Here is a 21,726-nt window from a genome sequence, read left to right as displayed (position 1 = left end):
AACTATGGAAGGCACCACATTGAGCCGCATGAAATGGAAGTCCATAAATCTCACCACTCCCTCACTATATTTAAGGATCTGGTGACTTCTGTTTCAGTGTATCTGAAGAAGTGTGCATGCACACGAAAGCTCATACCAGGAACAAACTCAGTTGGTCTCTAAGGTGCTACTGGAAAGAATTTTTGATTTTGTTTTGACTATGGCAGACCAACACACGGCTACCCACCTGTAACTGCTGGATATTATCTGTGATGTCACAAACGACGCAACACAACTGCTCTCTCCAATAGCTGCAGGGTTGCGAACCTGAACTTTTTCACCCATCTTTAAAAGAGGGGAAAAATAAAAGTGTATGGAAGGCAATGCATTTTCGTGCAGCACGGCTGCATCTATCCACCAGCAGTTTTGAAAGATAAGGTCAAAGGCAGAAAGGCTGTGCCCATCACCAGCCATCCAGCCATTCTAGGCAACTTTACTCCGGGAGGGGAGAAAATTCCTTTATTTGCAGATTTCTCCCTGACCCTGTTTGCCAGTAGCTATTTGCCCTCTCCCTTTTATCAGATTTGTAGGAAGCCTACCACGTGGCGACATCTACCGCGGTAACGGCCCTGGGTGGGAATCCCGCAAAATCAGACATTCTCGGGACCTTCGATTGTCTGGCAACGCCTCAGGTTCCCCGCAGCCTCGTTGCTCCTGTGACAACTTCGTTCCCGAGAAACCTTCTAAGGAGCTGCACGTGAGAGCGCTCAAGCCAGGGTGCTCGGGGCGGTCGGTGGCAGATTTTGGCGCGTCGTCGTCTGGGACTCTTGCCAGGCGCTGTGAGGCGGAGGATTGAACCACGGGTCTCCCGCTCCCCAAATGTGCCTGGATTGCGCCGCGCAGGGCGCTGCTGATTGGACGTCGGCTCCTCGCACGCGGCCCAGCCCGGCCTCCCCGTCAGAGCGCCTTCCCTCCCTCCCGCCGTCCAGTCAGCTCACTTTCCTCTCCTCTAGGTGACCCACTTGTAGCTCGCGCCGGGGCAGCAGAGCTGGGCTCGAGCGGGAGAAAAAAGTGAGCGGGACTTGCAAGGGTCCCGGCGCGTGCGTTGCGCGTTTCCTCTTTTAGGCGCGCGGAAGGAAGCCTCGAGGGCTTCTTCCTTCTTCCCGCCCAGCTGGTGGCGAGGGTCGAGCGGGAAAGAAAACTTCGGGGAAGGGGCCGCGCTGCGTTGGTGAGGCGAGAAGCGAAGCGCGCCGGCTGCTGGGAAGTCCCTCGCGAGCAGGCACCGGGCGGCGCCGAGCCTAGGCGTCTCTCTTGCCCCGATTCCCGCGCGCCTTTCGCTCGCTGTGATCGCTTTCCTGGCTCGGCGATGGAGTGGGGCAGCCTGGGCGCTGGTTCCCGCCCAGGCAGCTCCGGGACGAGGTGACTCTCTTTCGCCAGCCGAGCCCTGCCGTTTAGGGACCATGAGCCCGGGAAGCTCTTCGGCCTTGTAGCTCGTCAGGCGCAGAAGCGACCGTCGGCGGGGCGCGGGTGCTAAGTGAAAGGGCGGCGAGCGGGAGCCATGGGGGCCAACAGCACCCCCGGCTTCAATTCCACCGACGCCTGCCCCACTCCGGAAGAGGAGCCGGACTACAACTTCGCCGCGCTGGTCTTCGGCGTCTTCCTCATCCTCTTCATCATCAGCGGGAATTTGCTGGTGTGCCTCAGCGTGTGCACCGAGAAAGCGCTGAAGACCACCACCAACTACTTCATCGTCAGCTTGGCGGTGGCAGACCTGCTCCTCGCCATCCTCGTGTTACCTCTCTACGTCTTCTCAGAGGTAAAGTCCATCGCCTTTTCTTCTCGCCTCGCTTTCCTGTTTTCCCCTCGCGAAGTTAATTTTCCATGCAACCTTTATTCGAAGGGGTGGGAGTAGGCACCACCTATGTTAATAAATATCCCTTATTTCGAAGCACGACTATATATACTTCAGAGGGTAAGGTGCAACGAGTGGCCAGGACTTTAAAGAGAGTTGTGCAGGAGGAGGGGATTTCAAGGTAGGTGCAGTTTGCTGAGTCCTAGTGTTGCCCGAGGAGAAAAGCAGGACCGGTGGCGATTTCTCTTTCGCACAACTCTCCAAAAGGTCCCCAAATCTTTGTCGACTATTGCAGATTTGAATGCCACAGGGCAGCCTTTGCAGGAAAGCTTGTCGTGCCTTGTGAGCATGTTTGGGATCCTGTAATGGAAAGCCTGTGAAATGTTGCTTCAGTGCTTAGACCTTGTGCATAGTTGTCAGGGACTTGCTGTGGGACTGCATGGAGTTTGGGGGTGTTGTGCTGTCTAGGTGAGCCTGCAGGGCTAGCTGGGAGCAGAGAGCACAAACCAACATTGCAATCTTTGCAGCTGCTGTGTGGACAGTGTCTCAGCCCAGACTGAGATCCTTTACCTTCTGTACCTTCTGTCTAGTGGTTGAGAAAGACCCGTGCAAATGTGTTCAGACCAGAACAGATGCCGCAGTTCTGTGGTGTCCTCATTTCTTTGAAGTTTTCTGCTAATGGTATGATTGTTGGCACTTCAATATGTAATGCTAGGTGGATAAAGGCATATTACACAGCCACAGGTCTGGCCCTTGGTTGAATATTGTCAGGACAAGGGTGATACAGGAGCAATGGCCTATTGATTATGATGGGTTTGTTTACTATGTCATCTGTGAGTATATACCATATTTTTCCATGTATAAGACTAGATTTCCCCCCCCTAAAACATAATGTCCAAAAGGTGGGGGTGTCTTATACACAGGGGCCATCTTCCCCCATTTTCTTAAATTGGTGTCCTGAAAAATAGGAGGTGTCTTATAGACGGGAAAATACGGTAGTTCTTCTTTCTGACAGTGGTGGTTGGGTTTTTTAACATATGAGGAGTGGACATATGTAAGTAGGGGATTTGTCCAAATTATTCAGTATGTCTGGTATAGAAGTGATATTTGTGCTGAGATCTCTTTGGTCCAAACCAGACATTTCCTCACTACTGAGTAATCTTAAATAGCTAATTTGCAACAATTTTACCATAGAATCTGATACTAAAGTTGCAAGTGTCTTCATAACCTGGGGAAATTAGCTAGGAAATGAAACAAAATGTGCTTTCTATCCAAGTTTCCGCACCATGGGGCATTATGGATTTATGTAACATAAACTGTGTTACATAGAGTCATGGCTTGAAACTAAACATAAGGTTTATCCTGAAGAAGTTCAAACAAGGTTCTAGGACATCTGCTAAGGAATGCAGCCTAAACTTTTGTGGTTTTGGGTAGTTTGGAGGCAGTGTGTGGACAGTGGTTGCAGGTAGGGCCGGACCTTAGGGCTGAAGCTCAGGGCTCCTCAGCCAAGGGTGCTCACCAAGGAACTCCCAGAAAGTGACAGGTGGGGGTGGCAGTGGCACTAGGATTTCCACAGGCGTGCTAAAGCCAGCCGGGGGGATGGTCATTGTTGCAACATCTTCCCTATTTTCTTCCTCCTTTTTTTTTAACAAAATATGTAGTTGGGACCAGACAGGCAGACACATACCTTGTCATTGATGCTCATTTTATTGTTTCTACTTCAGTAAATATATTATCTTTCTACAAAAATGTGGTGCTTATTTTCATGCAAACATCTTTACCATCAGGGCAGCACAAATGAGCTCCATTTTGTTCCTGCAGTCACAGCGGGGTTATGATTTAAATGAGTTCAAAACGTGAAACTAATCAGGGTTGGCAAACTGTTTTTTGTTTGCTTTTTGTCCTAACATGTCAGGAATGTACAATCAGTTGTACAGCATGGAATGGCAGAGGAGGGCAAGTAGAGATGTATTACCAGATGAAGTAATATACACAGCCACCTTTTGTGGAGGGGAGGGGGGTGCCTATAAGACCATTAAGTCAAGGATCTAAACTTATCTAGCTTGGCCACTCTGTGCTGATCTCATGCAAAACATATGTAAAATCAGAAGTTGAGATAAATGAGAGCACTGTTACTGCTAGTTAAGTGAGCCAACTTATACATGGGAGATTTACAGTGTCCAGGTGGATCTCAGATTAGCCCAAATGGCAAATGTTTGGCAGATGAAACAGAAATTCAAGTGCTTCTTCTTGCACATTTGGAAAGCATATTGTTCCAGAGCTGAACATTTGTTTAGCTCTGGTTTCTTTGTCATTGAAAATTTGAGTGGCATCTGAGGAAGACTAGAAGATAAAACCCATGGGCAGCTTGAATTAGGATGATTTGCCTTGCTGTTCACTTACTTGTAGGGGCTAGGGGTTATTTTGTTGGGCATTGATATATGTGTGTGTCACAGGTCTCTGTTTTACAGCATAACCAAGAATTAATGTTCAAAGTAGGTGTGCCATTCCCTCTTAGATCTGATTCAAAGTCATTTGGAGTTAATGGAAGTCTTGTGAAGCAGAGGTGTGAGAGGAGCTAAATGTGGAGTAGATTGAATGTCAGAAATATGTATTAGAATATGAATTAGAAACAGTGATGCGACACATACCACACCCTATTATTATCCATTATCTTAGCAGGCTGTTATTAGATGAAAAAAGCACTTATGTTTCCAAGGGTACCTCTAATTTAAAGAAGAAAAGAAGCCTTTTGAGCTAAAACATTCTTCCCATTTACATGCAAGTGAATGTAGCTTTTGGGTAATGCTTGCTTGGCTCCTGATCTCATAGTCCATTGAAGTAAATCGGAAAATAATACCCACCGGCTTTTGATTCTCTGCATATCTGTGCTTTAAAGCGCACAATTCTGTATTTAGCTCTCTATTCTGTTGCATGTGCAGTTCTTAAAGACTCGTACTGGTTTTCTCTGCAAATTGTCTAATATTGTTCAGTTTCAAATAATGAAATGGTTAGAGGAACACATTATTGAGTCCTTGGTTCTGTTGTATCTCTGACCCTTTGGGATACTTTATCCTTTTTCCATTTGCCAAATGATGATAACAATATGGTTTCAGCAAAGTTTGAAGTAGTAACATCCATGAAACCTGTGATATGCAAGGAGGGTAGGGAGTTATTTTGGCTGATTATTATGATATACAGAATGCAAAACCTGTGCAACTAGCCATTATAGGACTCAGCAAATTGCTGAGAAAGATTTTGAAGAGCAATATATTCTTGCATGTGAATCCTGAAACACTACTATTCAAATGTTAGCAGGAGAGCATGGCTTATGTAAAAGAGAGATGCTCAATGGAATTTCCCAAACATCCCAGGGCAAATAGATATGCAGCAGTCAGTGGTACTCAAAAGCTATGAAAACAGGGTAAGAAGACCCACACATGTATACATCACATAAAATCCAGAGCAAGAGGCGGACAGGATTTCCGAATGGTTTATGAGAGTAGTATGGCTTAGAAGTAGAGAGTGGGCAGCAGAACAGGGCCTGGAAAAGATGGGAGTGTTTGGATGATTTGGGAACTGTGGCACTGCAGGGAAATGTTAGAGCAAACATGCACGACTCATGACCTATAAGACTGAATGTAGCTAACTACCCATCTATTGTCGCGTCCAAGGTACTAGACAGGCTCCCTGTTTTCACATTTCTGGGCAGGTAGCAGCTCAAAAAAAATTTAAGGTTAAATTTGTTGCTGGTAGTTGCATTCGGCTTGGTGAGTCAAAGGCTACACAGGCTTGTACTAGGAGATATACAATGTCATAGCAAATACAACACATGGTAAAGGAAGAGGAACTGTGGTGGCTTTTCTTTTTTCGCCTTCAGAGAGTAGCTGTTTTCTGCTGAATTGGCAGGCGTTCATATTCCAACAAGGGCATAAGACCCTAGCGAAGCCATGTATGGAAGTACCGGTACATACCGGTACATTTTCAAAATTTGTGTGCATGTGATGTGAAGCTGTTTAGATAGCAACAGATATCTCCCTGTCCTACTGAAGCATGAGGATTGCCCACCTCATTCAGGGTAGCCCAATATTGATGTAACGACCCATGTGTTCCTTGAAAACGGTGTTCGTTGTGCCCATTAAGGACACAATATGTCTGTACAATGAAGGTTCTCCATAAGCTGCAGCACAGTGAACAGAAATGTGCCTCCCTGTGATAGGCAGAACCCACCTTGCCCAACTGATAGGGAAAGGCAAAATAGCCAAGGAAAAGAGGGGTGCATGTGTTGCAAATAAACTTTGGCATGCAGTGACAACACACATAGGTTTTTGGCCATGTTCCTCAATCTCTGACAGATTTAGTTTAATTGCGCCAAGAAGAATTATGAGCTGCAATTTAAGTCTCTATATTAGACCCTTATTAAGGGGGGGTGGGGTTTCTTACCTTTGCTTTGTCCTTTAGACATATGCCACTGTGACTTCTGCTGTCAAGCGATGCTTGAAAGCACTCATCCTTCCCCTTCCTTGGGCTTTTCACCACGTGGCAATAATATGTTAAATATTTCCAGCAATTGTATCATAGCTTTTAATGATTATTTTAAGGTGAATAATTTGTTGGTGACAGGTTTAGCTCACTGAAAATCTAACGAAGGTTGGTGATCAGATTCTGGTTTTTCCTCTTGTTTAAAAATGAGCCTAATTAGTTTATTATGATGGTGCCAATCATCCCATGGTAGAAATAAATTTGGTGCCTCAGATGGAAAATACAAGAGATGTCTTATGGAAGGGAAAAGTACAATAATTTCAATAAATGATCATGTATAGATGGGGAGGGGAAGGGATGCCGCTTCGGTGCTTCTAATGCAGTGGTTTGACTTCACCCCCCAGAGGCACTCTCCCATGTCTCTCGACGGATGCCAACCAACCACAGCTGGAGGTGGGAGGCTGTGGCCTCCAGATGTTGTTGGATTACAAATCAGTCTCCATCATCCCTGACTGTAGGTCATGTTGGCTTGGTCTGATGTGAGCTGGAGCACAACAACATCTGGAAGGCCACAGGTTAGACACCCCCTTTGTAGGGGGAAGAGGGGAAGACAAACATTGGTTGTGCTAGCTTGCCTTCCTCTTGCACAACTATTGGGTGCATCAGCTTCCTCACTTGTACAATATTTGAAGTTGAATAGTTAGATATAATGATACATATTTTGACCACTTCAGGATGATATTAGGCTTTTTTAATCCTCCCTTTCTCAGTTGCTCCCAAAGTGTACCAGATTCTGCTTTGTGGACTGCAAAAAAGCTAGAGTAATTCCCACAAGTCCACAGCAATTGGATCATGCTGCACTGATAGCATATGAGAAGAATAAGCTATAACCCAGTAGTTGTTGTGGTTTTTTTTTTTAATCTAGCGATGGGAACATAAAAATGGAAACATCCCATATTTGGAAGTAGAAGCGGTTGTTAAATGCTTATAATTTGAGCATAATCAGAGCATTTCACCAGAGGCTTATCATTCAGCGAAGGAGTGAACAAACAGGAGATGGAGATCTGTAGCTGCAAGATGCATAAATCATTAGATTGATTTGAACATCTGTGTATAATGTCAAGATCTTGAATTACTTTTATGTGCCTTCTGGAGCTAGTGCTAATGTAACACTGTGCAGTCACTTTACCACATTCAAGTCTGGGAAAGGTCTGCAGAGTAACATGTTTTTTAGCTCCCCCCCCCTCCCCACCCCAATCCCTTCACAGCTCCTCACTAGCAGGAATTCTCTTTCCCTTGCCCCACTGATCATAACTAGAGTTAAGGATCTCATTGTCACCAGATTTTATCTTGGCTAGTAGTAATACCGTAACTAGGATTCCTTGCAATCAGGATTTACTGACCAGCTTTATTTATTTATTTATTTTTTATAAAAATTTATTGGTTTTCACATAATAAAGACAATACAACAATACAACAGACAAATAAAAGACAAATAAAAACCACCACTGAAACACCAATTTTATTTTCCTTACCTAGAAAAAAAATTCTTGTTTGAGTCTAACCGGGTGACTTCCCCCGTTTTCTCTCCTTTGTTTCCAATTCTAATTTACTTTAATAACTTCTCATTTCTAATATTTTAAAAAAAACATCCAAAATATCTAAACAAACTTCTTAGTATTCATTTTTTACTTCATAATATAACCTATTACTTCTTAACTCCAATCTTGCATCTTATTTTACTTAAACTGCTGCTAATAAACATTTCAAATATCTCTTGGCTAGTTCAAAATCTTAAACTCTTAACACACTGACTTCAGGGTACCATGGTGAGCCATCCTACTTATATTTTAAATATTCTCACCCTATCCCTCTTCTAACCATTTTCCTTCGCCATCTCGGGATCGCCCCCCAGACATTTCTCCATCTTTTTACCACAACATTGTCCAGAATGTCCTCTTTTTCTTTAAAGCCAAAGGTCCAGACGCAGTCCATAAACATCCTTGCAGGGAACTCCAAGGAACTCACATCATCATCTTCCAGCATCTCCATTTCACAATTCCAGTCATCTTGTAGTTGTGGTTTCACAAATCTTTTACCCATCATTCCTGAGCTCTCACCCCAGAAATTGGATATAAATTGTATTCCAACCCTGGGTCTCTCACACCAATAGGGTTTTTCATCTTCTCGGAGTTGCGCAGTCACTGTACTTTGTTTCTCAAAAACTTCCTCAAGTTCCCTAGCAAGATTTTTTTCCAATTTACCAAAATTCTCAAGAGTCTTTCCTGTAGCATATAACTTTTCCTCGACATCCTGGTTCAGCAAAATTAGCTTTTGGTTTAACAATTCTAACTTCAAAAGAATAATCCTTTGTTCATGGGTCAGTCCCGGATCTAACGCCAGTTTGAAAACGAAACCAAGCATGGTAGAAGTAGGCAGAGGGTATCAAGTTTCAGTACTTTTCCATCTTCATCCATAAATTTTAGCCGCCATTTTCCCCCGGGTCAGGGTGGGAAGATTATAATCCAACAGTTTCCAGAAAGAGATATTTCCAGTCACTTAACTCCCCTGAAGGGGATTCAGCCAGTCTCACTTGTCAAAAGCTCCGTAGAAACTTTATATCCACTACTGCAGCAGCAGCTCGAAACAGTGTTATCTTCTTATTTTTTTTTTTTTATAAGAATTTATTGACATTTTTACTTATAACAACATACAACCTTAACCACACCTACATTTATACACATACAAAACAAATACAATTACACATCTAATACAAAAATTGCCATGATTTTTCTTCTTAATTAGACATCTCAAAAAAAAAATTTCTTTTTCCAATCTTGACAGTTGACTTCCCCTGCCTTTTCACCTTCGAGTTTATATCCACAATCTACTTTTTAACCTCTTCATTTAAAAAATTAATCTTAATTATATATATAAAGTAAAACATTCATCTTAATCTTCATCTTAATCTTAATCGTCTTAATCTATAAACTTTAACCACTTAAATTGACTTTATTTATACTACATCCTCATAAATCCTCACAAATCATCCTCATCAAATCTATCTCTTCTATCCTTTAAACTGCTGCTTATAACATAAAAACTTGAAATATCTCCTTTCATGTTCAAACAAATAATAAAACAAACTATTGTTGACAGTGTTCACCCTCCGATTTCAAAATACCATAACAGATTGCTTTAGATTTTACTTAATGCTTCACCCCACACCCCCTCTGTCCATTATTCTTCTCCTGATGGCATCAGCACTGAACTTCCTTGCAGCTTCCCTCTCCAAACGTCCACAGATCCGGGCACAATCCAAAACTCTCCTTGCCACGAGCTCCGAGGTATCCATCTCTTCCTCTCTCAGCTTCTCCGGTTCTTTGTAACATTCCTTTTCTTCTTGTAAATACCTTAATTCTCTGTCCCTGGCCCCCGAGCTCACACCTCGGGGACTGGATATAACAAATCTTGACATCGCCTTGGGGCTGCCACCCCCAAAGAGCGAATTTCTTCTCCGAAGTAGCTCACTCATTTCTTTCCATCTTTCCATCCACCCTCTCAGCTCTTTGGCAAGACTTTCTTCCAAAGTGTCAAAAGTTTTGTAAGCCTCCTCTGTGGGCAGTTGGTTCCATTTCAGACCCCCACACAAGACTTTGACTTTTCTATAAAGTAATTCCACATTCAGGGCAGTGAGCCTTTGTTCATCTGTTAGTCCAGAGTTCAATACCAGTTCAAGGACGAAACCCAACATACTGGCAGAGGAGGAGGAAATGGGTATCATATTTCTTCCCCTGTCTCTTTGTTCGTCGCCATTTTCCTAAGCTGGAGCGCAAACACTGCAACTTTATATGGAGATATTTTCCGCTAGTTAGCTTCCCAAGAAAAAAGTTTGCCAGTCTCATGTATCGATTTTAAATACTTTGTAACCAGTTCTGTGGCAGCAATCCCTCAAATTGGTTAATTTCTTAGGCTCGAAGGGAGGGAGGCAGGCTGCCTTTCTCCTTCCCCCCGGATCGTTCCAAAAACACGATTTCTGCCAAGATTATTTACTCACGACCACCGGGTTCCTTTAGCTCCATTCTTCACAGGTAGAACTTAGACGCTCACCGCGGGCTTTGCCGCCGCATTTACATCCCGGTTGGGGCATGTCCCCGTAAGCCCGGCTCCGTTGTCCCTTCACCCCCACTCCCCCTTTACAGGGGGGGCAAGGGAAGGGTTCGGAGCCTCCGCGGGCGCAGCCGGGGAGCCCAGGGTGCGGGACGCTCTTCCCGCACCCCAACCGGAGCCGCGCGCTGCGGTAGCGCGGCTCCTAACCCCCGGGATGGACCGGGCGCTTCGGACCCGAAGCAGCCCTCGACCACCCGACGATTGCGTCGCCGCCGGAAGTCCTGGAATCGAAACAGTGTTATCTTCTTAAATCAACAAAGGGAGGAACGGGCTTCCTTTTTCACGTTCCTCCCGGAGTGCCAAATGCCATAAATTTTGAGTCCAATTAACTTCGTACTCACGGCCTCCAGTTTCCTTCTTTTATTTCTCCAGAACAGGTAGAACAACGTGCTCAGTGCGGCGGCAGCCGCCGCTTCACCAGCCCGGTTGGGGCATGCCTCCACAGCCCGGCGCTGTTGTCCCTTCACTCCCGCGCCCCTTTTACAAGGGGCACGGGAGAAGGGTTCAGCGCCATAGTGGGCCCGCTGGAGAGCCCAAGCCGTGGGACGCTCGACCCGCGGTTTAGCGGAGCCCCGCTGTGCGGTAGCGGGGCTCCTACCCCCGGGCTGGCCTGGGTCGTTTCGCTGCCGAAACGACCCACGACCGCCCGCAATGGCGTCCTCGCCGGAAGTCCTTACTGACCAGCTTTAAATCCTGGTAAAAGGTTACTCCGGTTTGTGCTAACAACCACAGTTAGTTCTGGTGCCAGGGTGCTGCTTTGAAGTCCATGGGGAGTAGAAATTTGTGCAAGAGAGTCTAACCATCCCTACAACAAAGGGATAGTGATCCCATAGTCAACTCCATGGTTACTGGTGTTAGTCTACACCAGACCCCAGCTTCTGAACTCTTTAAGGGATTTTTTTCCTTCCTCTCACCTGTGAGATCTAAAATTATAGACCTCACACAGAAACATCACCTTTGTTTTGATGTATGTGTTTCTTTATATATCATGCCAGGAGCAGGAACTCTATAAGAATTACACAGTGCCTCTGGAGTTGCAATCAGACCAGAAGGGTTGTCAGCTCTGCCGATATCCCTGTAGTCTCTTTTATTTCCTTCTGTCAAGAGCATACAAATTCTGCTATAAACCATTTGGAGTAGTTAGAGCACTGTGGGATGATTTTCTCTCTCCATTAAGATCCTAGTAGCCCTTTCTATCAACTCCAGTGTGAATTCTATTAGTTTTGGATGAAAGGTGATGCCAGCAGGCAGTCAACTCAATATTATAGCTTTTGCTGGGTTGTTGCTGCCTATTCAGTCAAGCCAGGGTTAACCACTTAGCTACTTATTTTAATACAGATCATTAGGAAGTAAGAGTGAATCATCAGTGGTTGGCTAAGTGATTCCTCTCTTGTTTTTTTGGGGGGGCGGTTGGTGTGTTTTGCTTGCTGGGAGGGGACACAATAACACTCTTTAACAAGTGGAGGTTGATTTGTCATTCAACAAGGAAAGCCTCATCAGCCTAATGGTGGGCTTTCTTTTTCCCAATTCTATAGAAAACAGTGTCATGTTTAGTCTTATTTCTTTTCTTTTCTTATTTTAATTTAATTTACTCAGCATGCAATATATTTGTTATATTGGGCTGTATATAATAAGGCAGTCATATTCTGTTGAATGGAAATCCTTACTAATTGTGAAGTGCATCTCCTATGACTTCATAGGTGTCTTTATCTTATGGAGTCCAGCAGTGACACACACCGAGACCAAGAGTTTATTGATGCCTACTGAGGAAACACTGGGCCTGAACACCATCATTTCTCTCAAGCTTCTGAGTCTAGACCCCCACAGTTCATACCTGACCCTATCCTAGTTTAGTTTCATCAAGGAACTGATAAACTTGTGTCCAAGAGCTGGTGTGTTAACATAGGCAACACCCCTGGTAGAGATGACAGAATGTTGGACTTTGGAGTAGATGCCCCACTAAGGTTTTGTGTACTCCACAGCAAAAGGTCAGAGCCGGAGAAGTATAGTCTGGCTCAACAATTGTTTTGCTTATTTGTGTTGGGTTGCCAAGTTAGATTTTTTTCATTGTGAGCCAGTGTGGTGTAGTGGTTAAGAGCAGTGGACTCATAATCTGGTGAACCGGGTTCGATTCTCTGCTCCTCCACATGTAGCTGCTGGGTGACCTTGGGCTAGTCACACTTCTCTTAAGTCTCTCAGCCTCACTCACCTCACAGAGTTTTTGTTGTAGGGGAGGAAGGAAAAGGAGATTGTTAGCCGCTTTGAGACTCCTTAGGGTAGTGATAAAGCGGGATATCAAATCCAAACTCTTCTTATTTAATGTGTTTAGAAGCTGTTTTATGGATATTTTATTTTATTTTCTCTTTGTGTATGTTTACATAATGAGTGCAATTTGCCGTGTGTGTGTGTGTTTGTTTGTTTGAATGGTGGTGACTTTTTCCATGTTGTCTTAGTGCTCAATAATCATTTCTGTTTTTGAGATTCTCTGTGGAGCACGTAATCTGCTCCTTGTCCTCTGTCCAGGGTCCTGAAACAGCTCTCACTGGCTTCCCTTGCTGAAGTGCACCCTCCTGGCTCACCTGTAGATTCGGGGAGAGGGTGGCGCTGTGGTTTAAACCAAGGTGCTGCTTGGGCTTGCTGATCAGAAGGTCGGCAGCTGAATCCGCGTGACGGGGTACGCTTCCGTTGGACTGTCCCAGCTTCTGCCAACCTAGCAGTTCAAAAGCACACCAGTGCAAGTAGATAAATAGGTACCACTGCAATGGGAAGGTAAACATCATTTCCATGTGCTCTGGCTTCTGTCACAGTGTTCCATTGTGCCAGAAGCTGTTTAGTCTGACCACATGACTCGGAAAGCTGTCTGTGGACAAACACCGGCTCCCTTGGCCTGAAGCGAGATGAGCACCGTACCTCATAGTCACCTTTGACTGAATTTAACCATCCAGGGGTCCTTTACCTGTTTTACCTATCTGCTTTATCATGATAGGACAATAGGATGTACACAAAATTACCGGTATATTGGGTGTGTTTGCATAAGGGCAATCAAAATTTGATATGGGGTATTGTCCTTTTTAAAATTAACTTCCAGTTTTTGGGTTGTGGCCCTCTCCCAATGCTTATACTGTACAGGAAAAAGTAGTTTTGAAGAGTGCAGTTTGCAGCCCTCTGTATGCAATCTGTCTCTTACAAAGGGAGCACAGTTGCATCAAAGTTGATAAATGAGGAATTTATCAGTCTCTTATATTCTGGTGCCCTTCATTAGTCAGGGGTGAGGGACCTTCAGATGCTGTTGAACTACAACTGCCATCCACCACAGTCAGCATAGACAGATGTCAGGAATTATAGGAGCTGTAGCCTTGTAAACTCTGGAGGGCCACAGGTTCCCCATGCATGTCCTCAGTTATTTCCCAGTATCTCAACAGGTTTGCAGCTTATCAGATTTGCTATAGACTATTCCTCCCCTTCCCATCAGTTAACTGTACCAGACTTGAGTGCCTTGAGGGATGTGAAGCTTTCCAAGTGCCTACAACAAGCCTTTTTGCCACTGATATTGCTCTAAAACTGAACAAGCTTTGTGACATCATACCACTGGTAGGTGTCCTAGTATGAAGCATCGGAAGCGAAAATTATACATTATACCCAATGTGACATTTTAAAATACCTGCAAACTTCATCCCCAAAGAGAAGGACAACTGTACCCTTCTAGAATGTATGTCTAAAACACATTCCAGGTGTGAATGTAATGCACATCTGAGTACATGCTGCTGGTGTCTCCGTGCATTGCTCTGGCATCTTAAAAGAAGGGTGGCAAAATGCAATGGGGACTCATAAATTGATTATGCTCTAAAGGTTTTTAGTATCTCTTTGCCAACTTCTGAATTGAGGGCAGAATCAGCATCTCCAAGACATCATAAACCACACCTCTTCTACAAAAATGTATGGGACCCTGAGAGCTGGTTTAAACAAAAAGGTTGAACTTGTGCCTTCCAGTGAATCTATTTATCTGCCGTCCTGCTCTTCTGGACTGGCTTCAAAAGTCTGTTGAATGCTTGAAATGGCTACAGGCAATCTGTTGATCTGCCTTGAGAAGTCCTCACTAATACTACCCCCCCATGTGCAAATCTTCCTCCAAACCTTTATAAAGGGTCAACTGAGGGTTCTTAACTGAGAGGTGACAGTAAGCCTTGTCAGCTGCTGACTCAATGACTTCAGTAAGGTTTGTTTGAAACAAATTATAATGAACATTAGCCATAGTTTGTCAATTCAGATAACATGACAATCTGATATGCAAAAGCTGTACCAGTGCAGAGAAGGAGGAGGGTATGAGTCCAAGGCTCACCTGGGCTTACCTAGGTAAGAGTTTCTGAGTCCCAATTGTTTATCAATGACAGTGAATGAGAAAGGTTCTTCCAGCACAAATTAGGCCATTGAATTGAAGAAAACCTAGGGAGGAAATGAGGAGTTTTGTGAGTGACAAAAACTGTGAGCTCAGTTGTGGTACTGAAAACAAATCCCTCGGTTGAGCTTGTTCTCTAAGGTGTCTTGTTCCTTAATTCCAAGTGTATGCCTGGCTCCACAGCTGCTGTTTTTCACTTTTAGATAAGTGTGATGTACAATTGCAGCCATGTTAAAGCATTCTGCAAGTCTTTATCTGCAAGAAATCTCACTCGATCAGCACATTTCCTAACCCATAAGTGACCATGCTTTGAAGTAGATCTGCTAACTGCATTCGCAGCAAGTTTTGTTGCATAAGCATATGTTTAAAAAGTCACTGAATGAAGAGAAAAGGAAATGTTTCTAACAGATTGCTTCATTCAGCATGGTTGAAGATAGGCCTTCAAAAATGACCTTTTTCCAAGTTTCTTCTGAATATCTGTCATGGCCGCTATCTACTAAAAACAGATACCTGGGACAATGTGTTTCTAAACCAATAGCTGCATATTCCTCTATCTCATTGCAGGCTCTAAACAAAGCTGTCATCAACTATTCTTATTACTTGTTATAAGAGGGAACCTTTTAAGTGCACGTAGTGCTCATTCATCATGTTGGACAAGTTTTATCTCTGAAAAACCTAAATAAAGAATTGGCATGGTTCTCCTTTAGCCAATCCATTCACTTTCTCACCTAGTAGCATGTATGGGTTTTGCTGTGTACAGAATTTTTTAAAAAATGAACTTATTTCCTGGAGATTAGGTACTTTTGGTGACTTGTTCCATTACTGTTCATATAAATAACAAAGTTATATATATAAAGACAAAGTTACAGGAACCCAAGTGAAAATGAATGATATCATTAATTATAACAACATGTGGACATGTGTAGATATTTGTATATGGACTACAAAATTGCAAATACAAATTTTCTGCCACTTCCTTTAGTACTTCCTTCAGCAACAACAGCATACTGGTATAACTTACTCCTTGCCTGGGACTCTAAATTTCTTCACTTTTGGATTACAGTCTTTTGAGCCACAGCTTTCAGATTGAACTCAAATGATTAAAAGTTCATAGAAGATTAAAAGAAGATTAATAGGAATAACACATTCCTGAAAGAAAGAGGCATTGAAGGGGATTTATGGCCACCATCTACAAATGATTCTCCATTCTGCTTCTGAAGAAGTATGAAATGAGTTAACAGTCCTAGTGTTCTCATCAGTTTATTGTCTGTATTGTTTGCAGAACGTCTTTGGTAAATGGTTGTGATGGCTTTCAGAATAGTCATTTTTCTGAAGATATTTTTCAATGTGATGCACTTTCTGAAATTTCAAAGAGCCACATTTTTCAAAGCTTCTGCTTGCTTTCCTTGTGTCTCTCCCTCTCAGCACACATCTGAGAATCCATCAGTGCCACCTTTATTCATCTGCTTTCCTCAAACTTCCCTCAGTTGGGGGGGGATGCACAGGGCAGCTTTTTCAGGATTCTATATACACACTTGGTCTGGTGACAGAAGGGAGAAGGACTCTTGTGCCAGTTGAGATAAAAAAGAGGTGGTATATACTAATCAACCACCTGAAATTAACAAGATTCAGTCACTAGACATCAAAATTTATAGGTGCATGCAGTTGTTGCAGGCTAGTGTTTTATTTGCAAGACAACAGCTATAAGTTAGTTGCTCTCTTTAGTGGCAACTAATTTTTATTATGACCTGAAATATCAGTCTTAATGAATTCTTTCACAGATTCTTCATGTTCTCTCTGTCTGTGCAGACTAGCCTGCTCCTGGGAAGGAATGTTTAGGAAAGTAAGGTTTCTTTAAGTGTTTGTTGTCTAAGGAGAAAACTTTGCTGCTTTAGGATCACTGCAGCATGTAGGGAATTTGGAAATACAATCTGGGGCACATTATATCTCTTGGATATATAGTTCACTGTGTAATCCCAAGGGTGGGCACATGACAGCAAGAGGGTCAGCTTTAGGCATTGCCCAGAGGAGCATGTGCTTTGGATGTTAGGAGGTAGATAGGTGTTTGGGGTCCTGAGAAACTAATTGGAGCTCCCTTACCCCTCTGCTAGAGGGAGAACACAAAACCCTGAAGCTGCCTGTGACCAGGGCTGGCCAAAGACATTTTGGTACTTGTGGCAAACTGCAAAATGGTGCCCCCCTCCTCATCAGGGAAGAACGGGTGAGATCTATATCAAGAACAAGTGGGGAATAAAGGTATTCATTGGGATCTGCTGCCAAGGCAGTCAGCTCAGCTCACCTCATGGATGGGCCAGCCCTCCCTATGGCCGGTGTGGGTGAGTGGAAGTTGCAGTGAAATCCAGAGAGGACTGGCTACTTTTGGGAAAGGTGACAAAGATGAAATCTTCCAGCCAATAATAGTGACATCCACAAACTGCATCAGGAGAACTATGATTTGGATTTGCATGATGTGGTATCAGAGATATCATATTCTAGGATTTGGGCTTGAATGGAGGAAAACATCAGCATGGTAGAACTTCTTACTAATAGGAAGGAAACATATTTAACTCAGCAATGGCTCTCCAGGGATTCAGAAAGAAGTCCCCCCCCCACCCAGTCCTACCTGGAGATGCTGACAACTGAACCTGCGACCTTTCTGCATGAAGAACATGTGCTGTACCATTGAGCTATGGCCCTTCCATGAAGGCTTGTTGTATAAGAGTCTCATTGAGTGCCTTTCCCCAGAGAAATACTTGCTATAGCCTTCTAATCTTAGCCTCTGTACCATTGGTGCTTGTCATGGAAACACTGAAAACTCTGGCTGTACAAAATAGAAGATAAAGAAGAGCTTCTGGTGGATCTCTTGCTCTGGAGCACTATTTAAAGGAGGCCTGGCACATTTAAGATCTCTAAAGCTTTACACTGTGTACCTTGGCATGCTAATCTCCAGCAACTCAGTATAATCGGTAACAATTAACCATGTGACCAGGCTGAAGCGGGTTTGGCCTCTGTTAATCCAGTTAGTCAAGCATCTAAGAGGGCTGTGGCTTTGGTTAACATGTAATACATTTAGTGCAATAAGCATAAAACAGTTTCTTGCCTGAAAGCCTCAAAGACAACATGGAAAATGGGGATATGTGATATTTGGTAGAAGGGATCTAACTTTACTTTGCTTTAGGTGTTTTTTTCCCTTGGGGGTGTGTGTGATGATGGTGAAAAGCCAGTTGGAAAGAATTAGTGTCCAAAATCTCAGACCAAGATTTTCAAAACTAACTGCTGTGTTCTGTATATCTGTCTCAGGCCTTTTAAATGTTCAGCCTTTTTCTTTTCAGCATCTACTTAGCACCATTTTCTGAATGAATGCAATCTGGAGCAATGTTGTCCAGTTTAGTTTGCATTTAAGACCAGTTGATATCAATGTGAACTTGGGTCGGTATCTGTTACTTGGTTTTGTATCTGTAATAATTGAACCTGTTATAGGGATGTATATCTGCGACTGAAAGAGGAATTTAGTGTACTGACACTGGGAATAAACTTCTGCCTTTGTTGGATCTTTGTTCAAACACCACAGATTGGGAGCCAGTGTGGTGTAGTGGTTAAGAGCGGTAGACTCGTAATCTGGGGAACCGGGTTCGTGTCTCCACTCCTCCACATGCAGCTACTGGGTGACCTTGGGCTAGTCACACTTCTTTGAAGTCTCTCAGCCCCACTCACCTCACAGAGTGTTTGTTGTGGGGGAGGAAGGGAAAGGAGAATGTGAGCCGCTTTGAGACTCCTTCGGGTAGTGAAAAGCGGGATATCAAATCCAAACTCTTCTTCTTCTTCTACATTTGATTTGCAGTGTGGCTGTTTCTGGTTCCTGGATCCAAGCAGTGATGAAATTAGAAATATACAAACCACCATCTTTCCTGTGCTTTCTGCATAATTGCAACAGAGGTTTCTGAAGGCTGCTGTTCATTTTTCAGTTTGATCATAGAATCATAGAATTGTAGAATTGGAAGGGGCCCCAAGAGTAATCTCATCCAATCCCCTGCAATGCAGGCTTCTTAACTAAAGCATCCATGACATATGGCTATCCAACCTCTGCTTAAAAACCTCCAAGGAAGAAGAGTCCAACACCTTCCAAGGGAGTTCTTCCAGATGTTTAGTCAGAATTTCTTTTCTTGTAACTTGAAGCCATTGGTTTGCAGTCTAGCCCCCGAAGCAGGAATAAACCATCTTGCTCCATCTTCCATATGACAGTCCTTTAGACATTTGAAGATGGCTGTCATATTTCCTCTCAGTCTACTCTTATTCAGGCCAGACATACCCAACTCCCTCAACCATTCCTCATAAGGCTTGGTTTCCTTCTACAATTGTAGTGCCCAGAACTGGACACAGTACTCCAGGTGTGGTCTGACCAAGGCAGAATAGAGTGGTACTTTGACTTCCCTTGATCAGGACACTATACTTCTGTTGATGCAGCCTTCAATAGCATTAGCTTTTTTTGCTGCTGCATCACACTGTTGATTCACGTTAAGCTTGTGGTCCACCAAGACCCCCGGTACTACTGGCAAACCAGGTGTCCCTGTCTTATATTTGTGCAGCTGGTTCTTCCTGCCAATTGTAGAACCTTAATATCTGTCCCTATTGAAAGTCATTTTGTTAGCTTGGGCCCAGTTCTGCAATCTTTTAAGGTCATATTGATTCCTGATTCTGTCTTCTGCAGCATTGGCTACCCCTCCCAGGTTTGCGTCATCTGCAAATTTGATTAGCATCCCATCAATTCCTTCCTTCAAGTAATTTATATAGATGTTGAACAACAACAGGCCCAGGACAGAACCCTGTGGCACCCCACTTGTCACATTTTTCCAGGTTGATGAGGAATCATTAGTGAGCATTCTCTGGGTTTGATCAGTCAACCAGCTACAAATCCACCTCAGTTACCTCGTCCAGTCCACATTTTACCACATTTTGCATTATGTGCAAAACAAACCCCAAACCCCTGTATACGTACCGAAGCATAGATTTGGAACTGGAATTTATACCTGAAAACTAAGATGTTCTCTATTGATCATGAAAACTAATAAAATTAGCAGACCCTATCTTCTTATTTGCTTATTAAGAAGTATTTTGAGATTTATACTGACTGTAGTATATAGAAATTAATGTTTGTCAGATTTTTAGGAGGTCATTGCAGACACAATATTTTGATAAGAAACTAACTCTGAACTCTTATCCTTAAGCTCTGATTAAAAATCTCCAAGCCTGCACTCACTATTATCCTATTATCACCGTAATTATGGATTCTGACTTGAATAGTTAGTTTTATCAACCCATAGATATCAGCACTGAACCAATTCCTATGTTTTCTGTCTTAGGTAAGGGGCAAATGCCGTTAATTATCTTCCTGAGTGATGACATTACACAATGAACAGTTCCTCTAAAGAGGACTACCGGAGCGCTGTGAGTGTGTAAGTTAATTGTAACTTAAAATCAATTATCGGGAGAGAATTTCATCCAGTACCCTGAGAATTAGGCAGTGAGATCTGTGTATGCAATCCTAAATATGAATATGATTAAGGTCTAAAGTCACCCTGGAATAGTGCAGCATCAAGGAAATATGCAGAAGAACAGCTTGAGTTAATGTATGATAAATGAATTGCTACCAGGCCATTCATTTGGGGCTACTTTTTAGTACTTCTTGGAAGCTAATTCTGACTTGCAGGAATGGATTAGTAATACAGTATGCCAAAATGTGCCATTAAAATCAGTTCAGCAGCTCACGCAAAATGCTTGTCAGGTCTTCAATTATTGTTTCATTATTTCCTTCAGCTTTCCAGATAAAATTTATGAAAGCCCCCCCCCCAACCTGCTAGTTCAGTGAGTGCATACTTTGCTTTGAGAATCCAGGAAATGTGATGTGCCAGTCATAATGGTGCAAGAAAGCACACACTCAGGAGCACACAGCCATCCTCTCTTATTGGAAGCAGCAAGAAACTTTTGACCAGTAGGTTAGTAACTGGGATAGTAAAGCTAGGAGCCACATGGCTTCTGGGACCTGGGTTGTGGGCACCCAAACAGAATGCCTAGTCGCCACTGGGGTGGGTGTGTGGCAAAACTTTTTATTTATTATTTTGATAAGCATGAACTAATATGCAATTCACGTAAGTGACACATTGACAATGTCACATTTTTAGCAGAAATTGTTAATACATGTTTAATTTGGTGCTTGCAATAAAAATATTGGTACCGTACTTCAGTTTTCAAAACACACTACTGTACTCTTTATTGTTAAACTCATTAACATATTGTCTATCCTTAACATATACTTTGAAGCTTCAAAGCACATACATTTCAGTAATCCTTGAGTGTCAGCCAGGCGCAAAAAAAAAAATACCCAGACTTTTTGAGGTGCTCGCAAATGGAGAACCTTTAGGCGCAAAATGTGCCTGGAGCCCTGCTAATTTCAAACCCTGCTTTTGACTCTCCACAAGTAGGAATTTAGGGTTTGGTTGCAGGTCTTTCCAGCCCTTCTTCTCTGCTGATTGGAAAATGCCCTGAGGTGCTCCTGCGCAGCTCTGGAAAAGGCATTTCACTTCTTCTCCAGCAAGCTCAGCGACATATACCAGATGGTATATGCACACTAGTCTTCTAGTATTACACAGCAAGAAGCGTGAGACATCATAGAGCTAATCTACGTATTTATTTACACACTATGTACAGACAAAGAATTATGGCATCCTCTCTCATTAGCTCCGGGAGAGAACAGAACAGAAGTAAAAGCAAAAGTACAGTCCAACAGTGCCCACAATGGAAGAGAGATAAGGCTGTCTTCCATTCCCACGGTCTTCCCAGACAGGCATGT

General features: G+C 43.3%; 1 protein-coding gene across 1 annotated transcript; it reads left to right on the top strand.

Moving 5' to 3' along the window:
* Window positions 1–1,001: 1,001 nt before the first annotated feature.
* Window positions 1,002–2,197, top strand: LOC117041073 (D(4) dopamine receptor-like). Its single transcript, XM_033139457.1, has 2 exons — window positions 1,002–1,795; window positions 2,099–2,197. The coding sequence occupies exons 1-2, from the start codon at window positions 1,538–1,540 to the stop codon at window positions 2,195–2,197; spliced, it is 357 nt and encodes a 118-aa protein (XP_032995348.1). The 5' UTR covers window positions 1,002–1,537.
* The last annotated feature ends 19,529 nt before the right edge of the window (window positions 2,198–21,726 follow it).

The sequence above is a fragment of the Lacerta agilis genome, chromosome 1 (genome assembly GCF_009819535.1).
Source record: "Lacerta agilis isolate rLacAgi1 chromosome 1, rLacAgi1.pri, whole genome shotgun sequence".
In the NCBI taxonomy this organism is placed as follows: domain Eukaryota; kingdom Metazoa; phylum Chordata; class Lepidosauria; order Squamata; family Lacertidae; genus Lacerta; species Lacerta agilis.
This window is presented reverse-complemented; position numbering and strand designations above follow the sequence as displayed.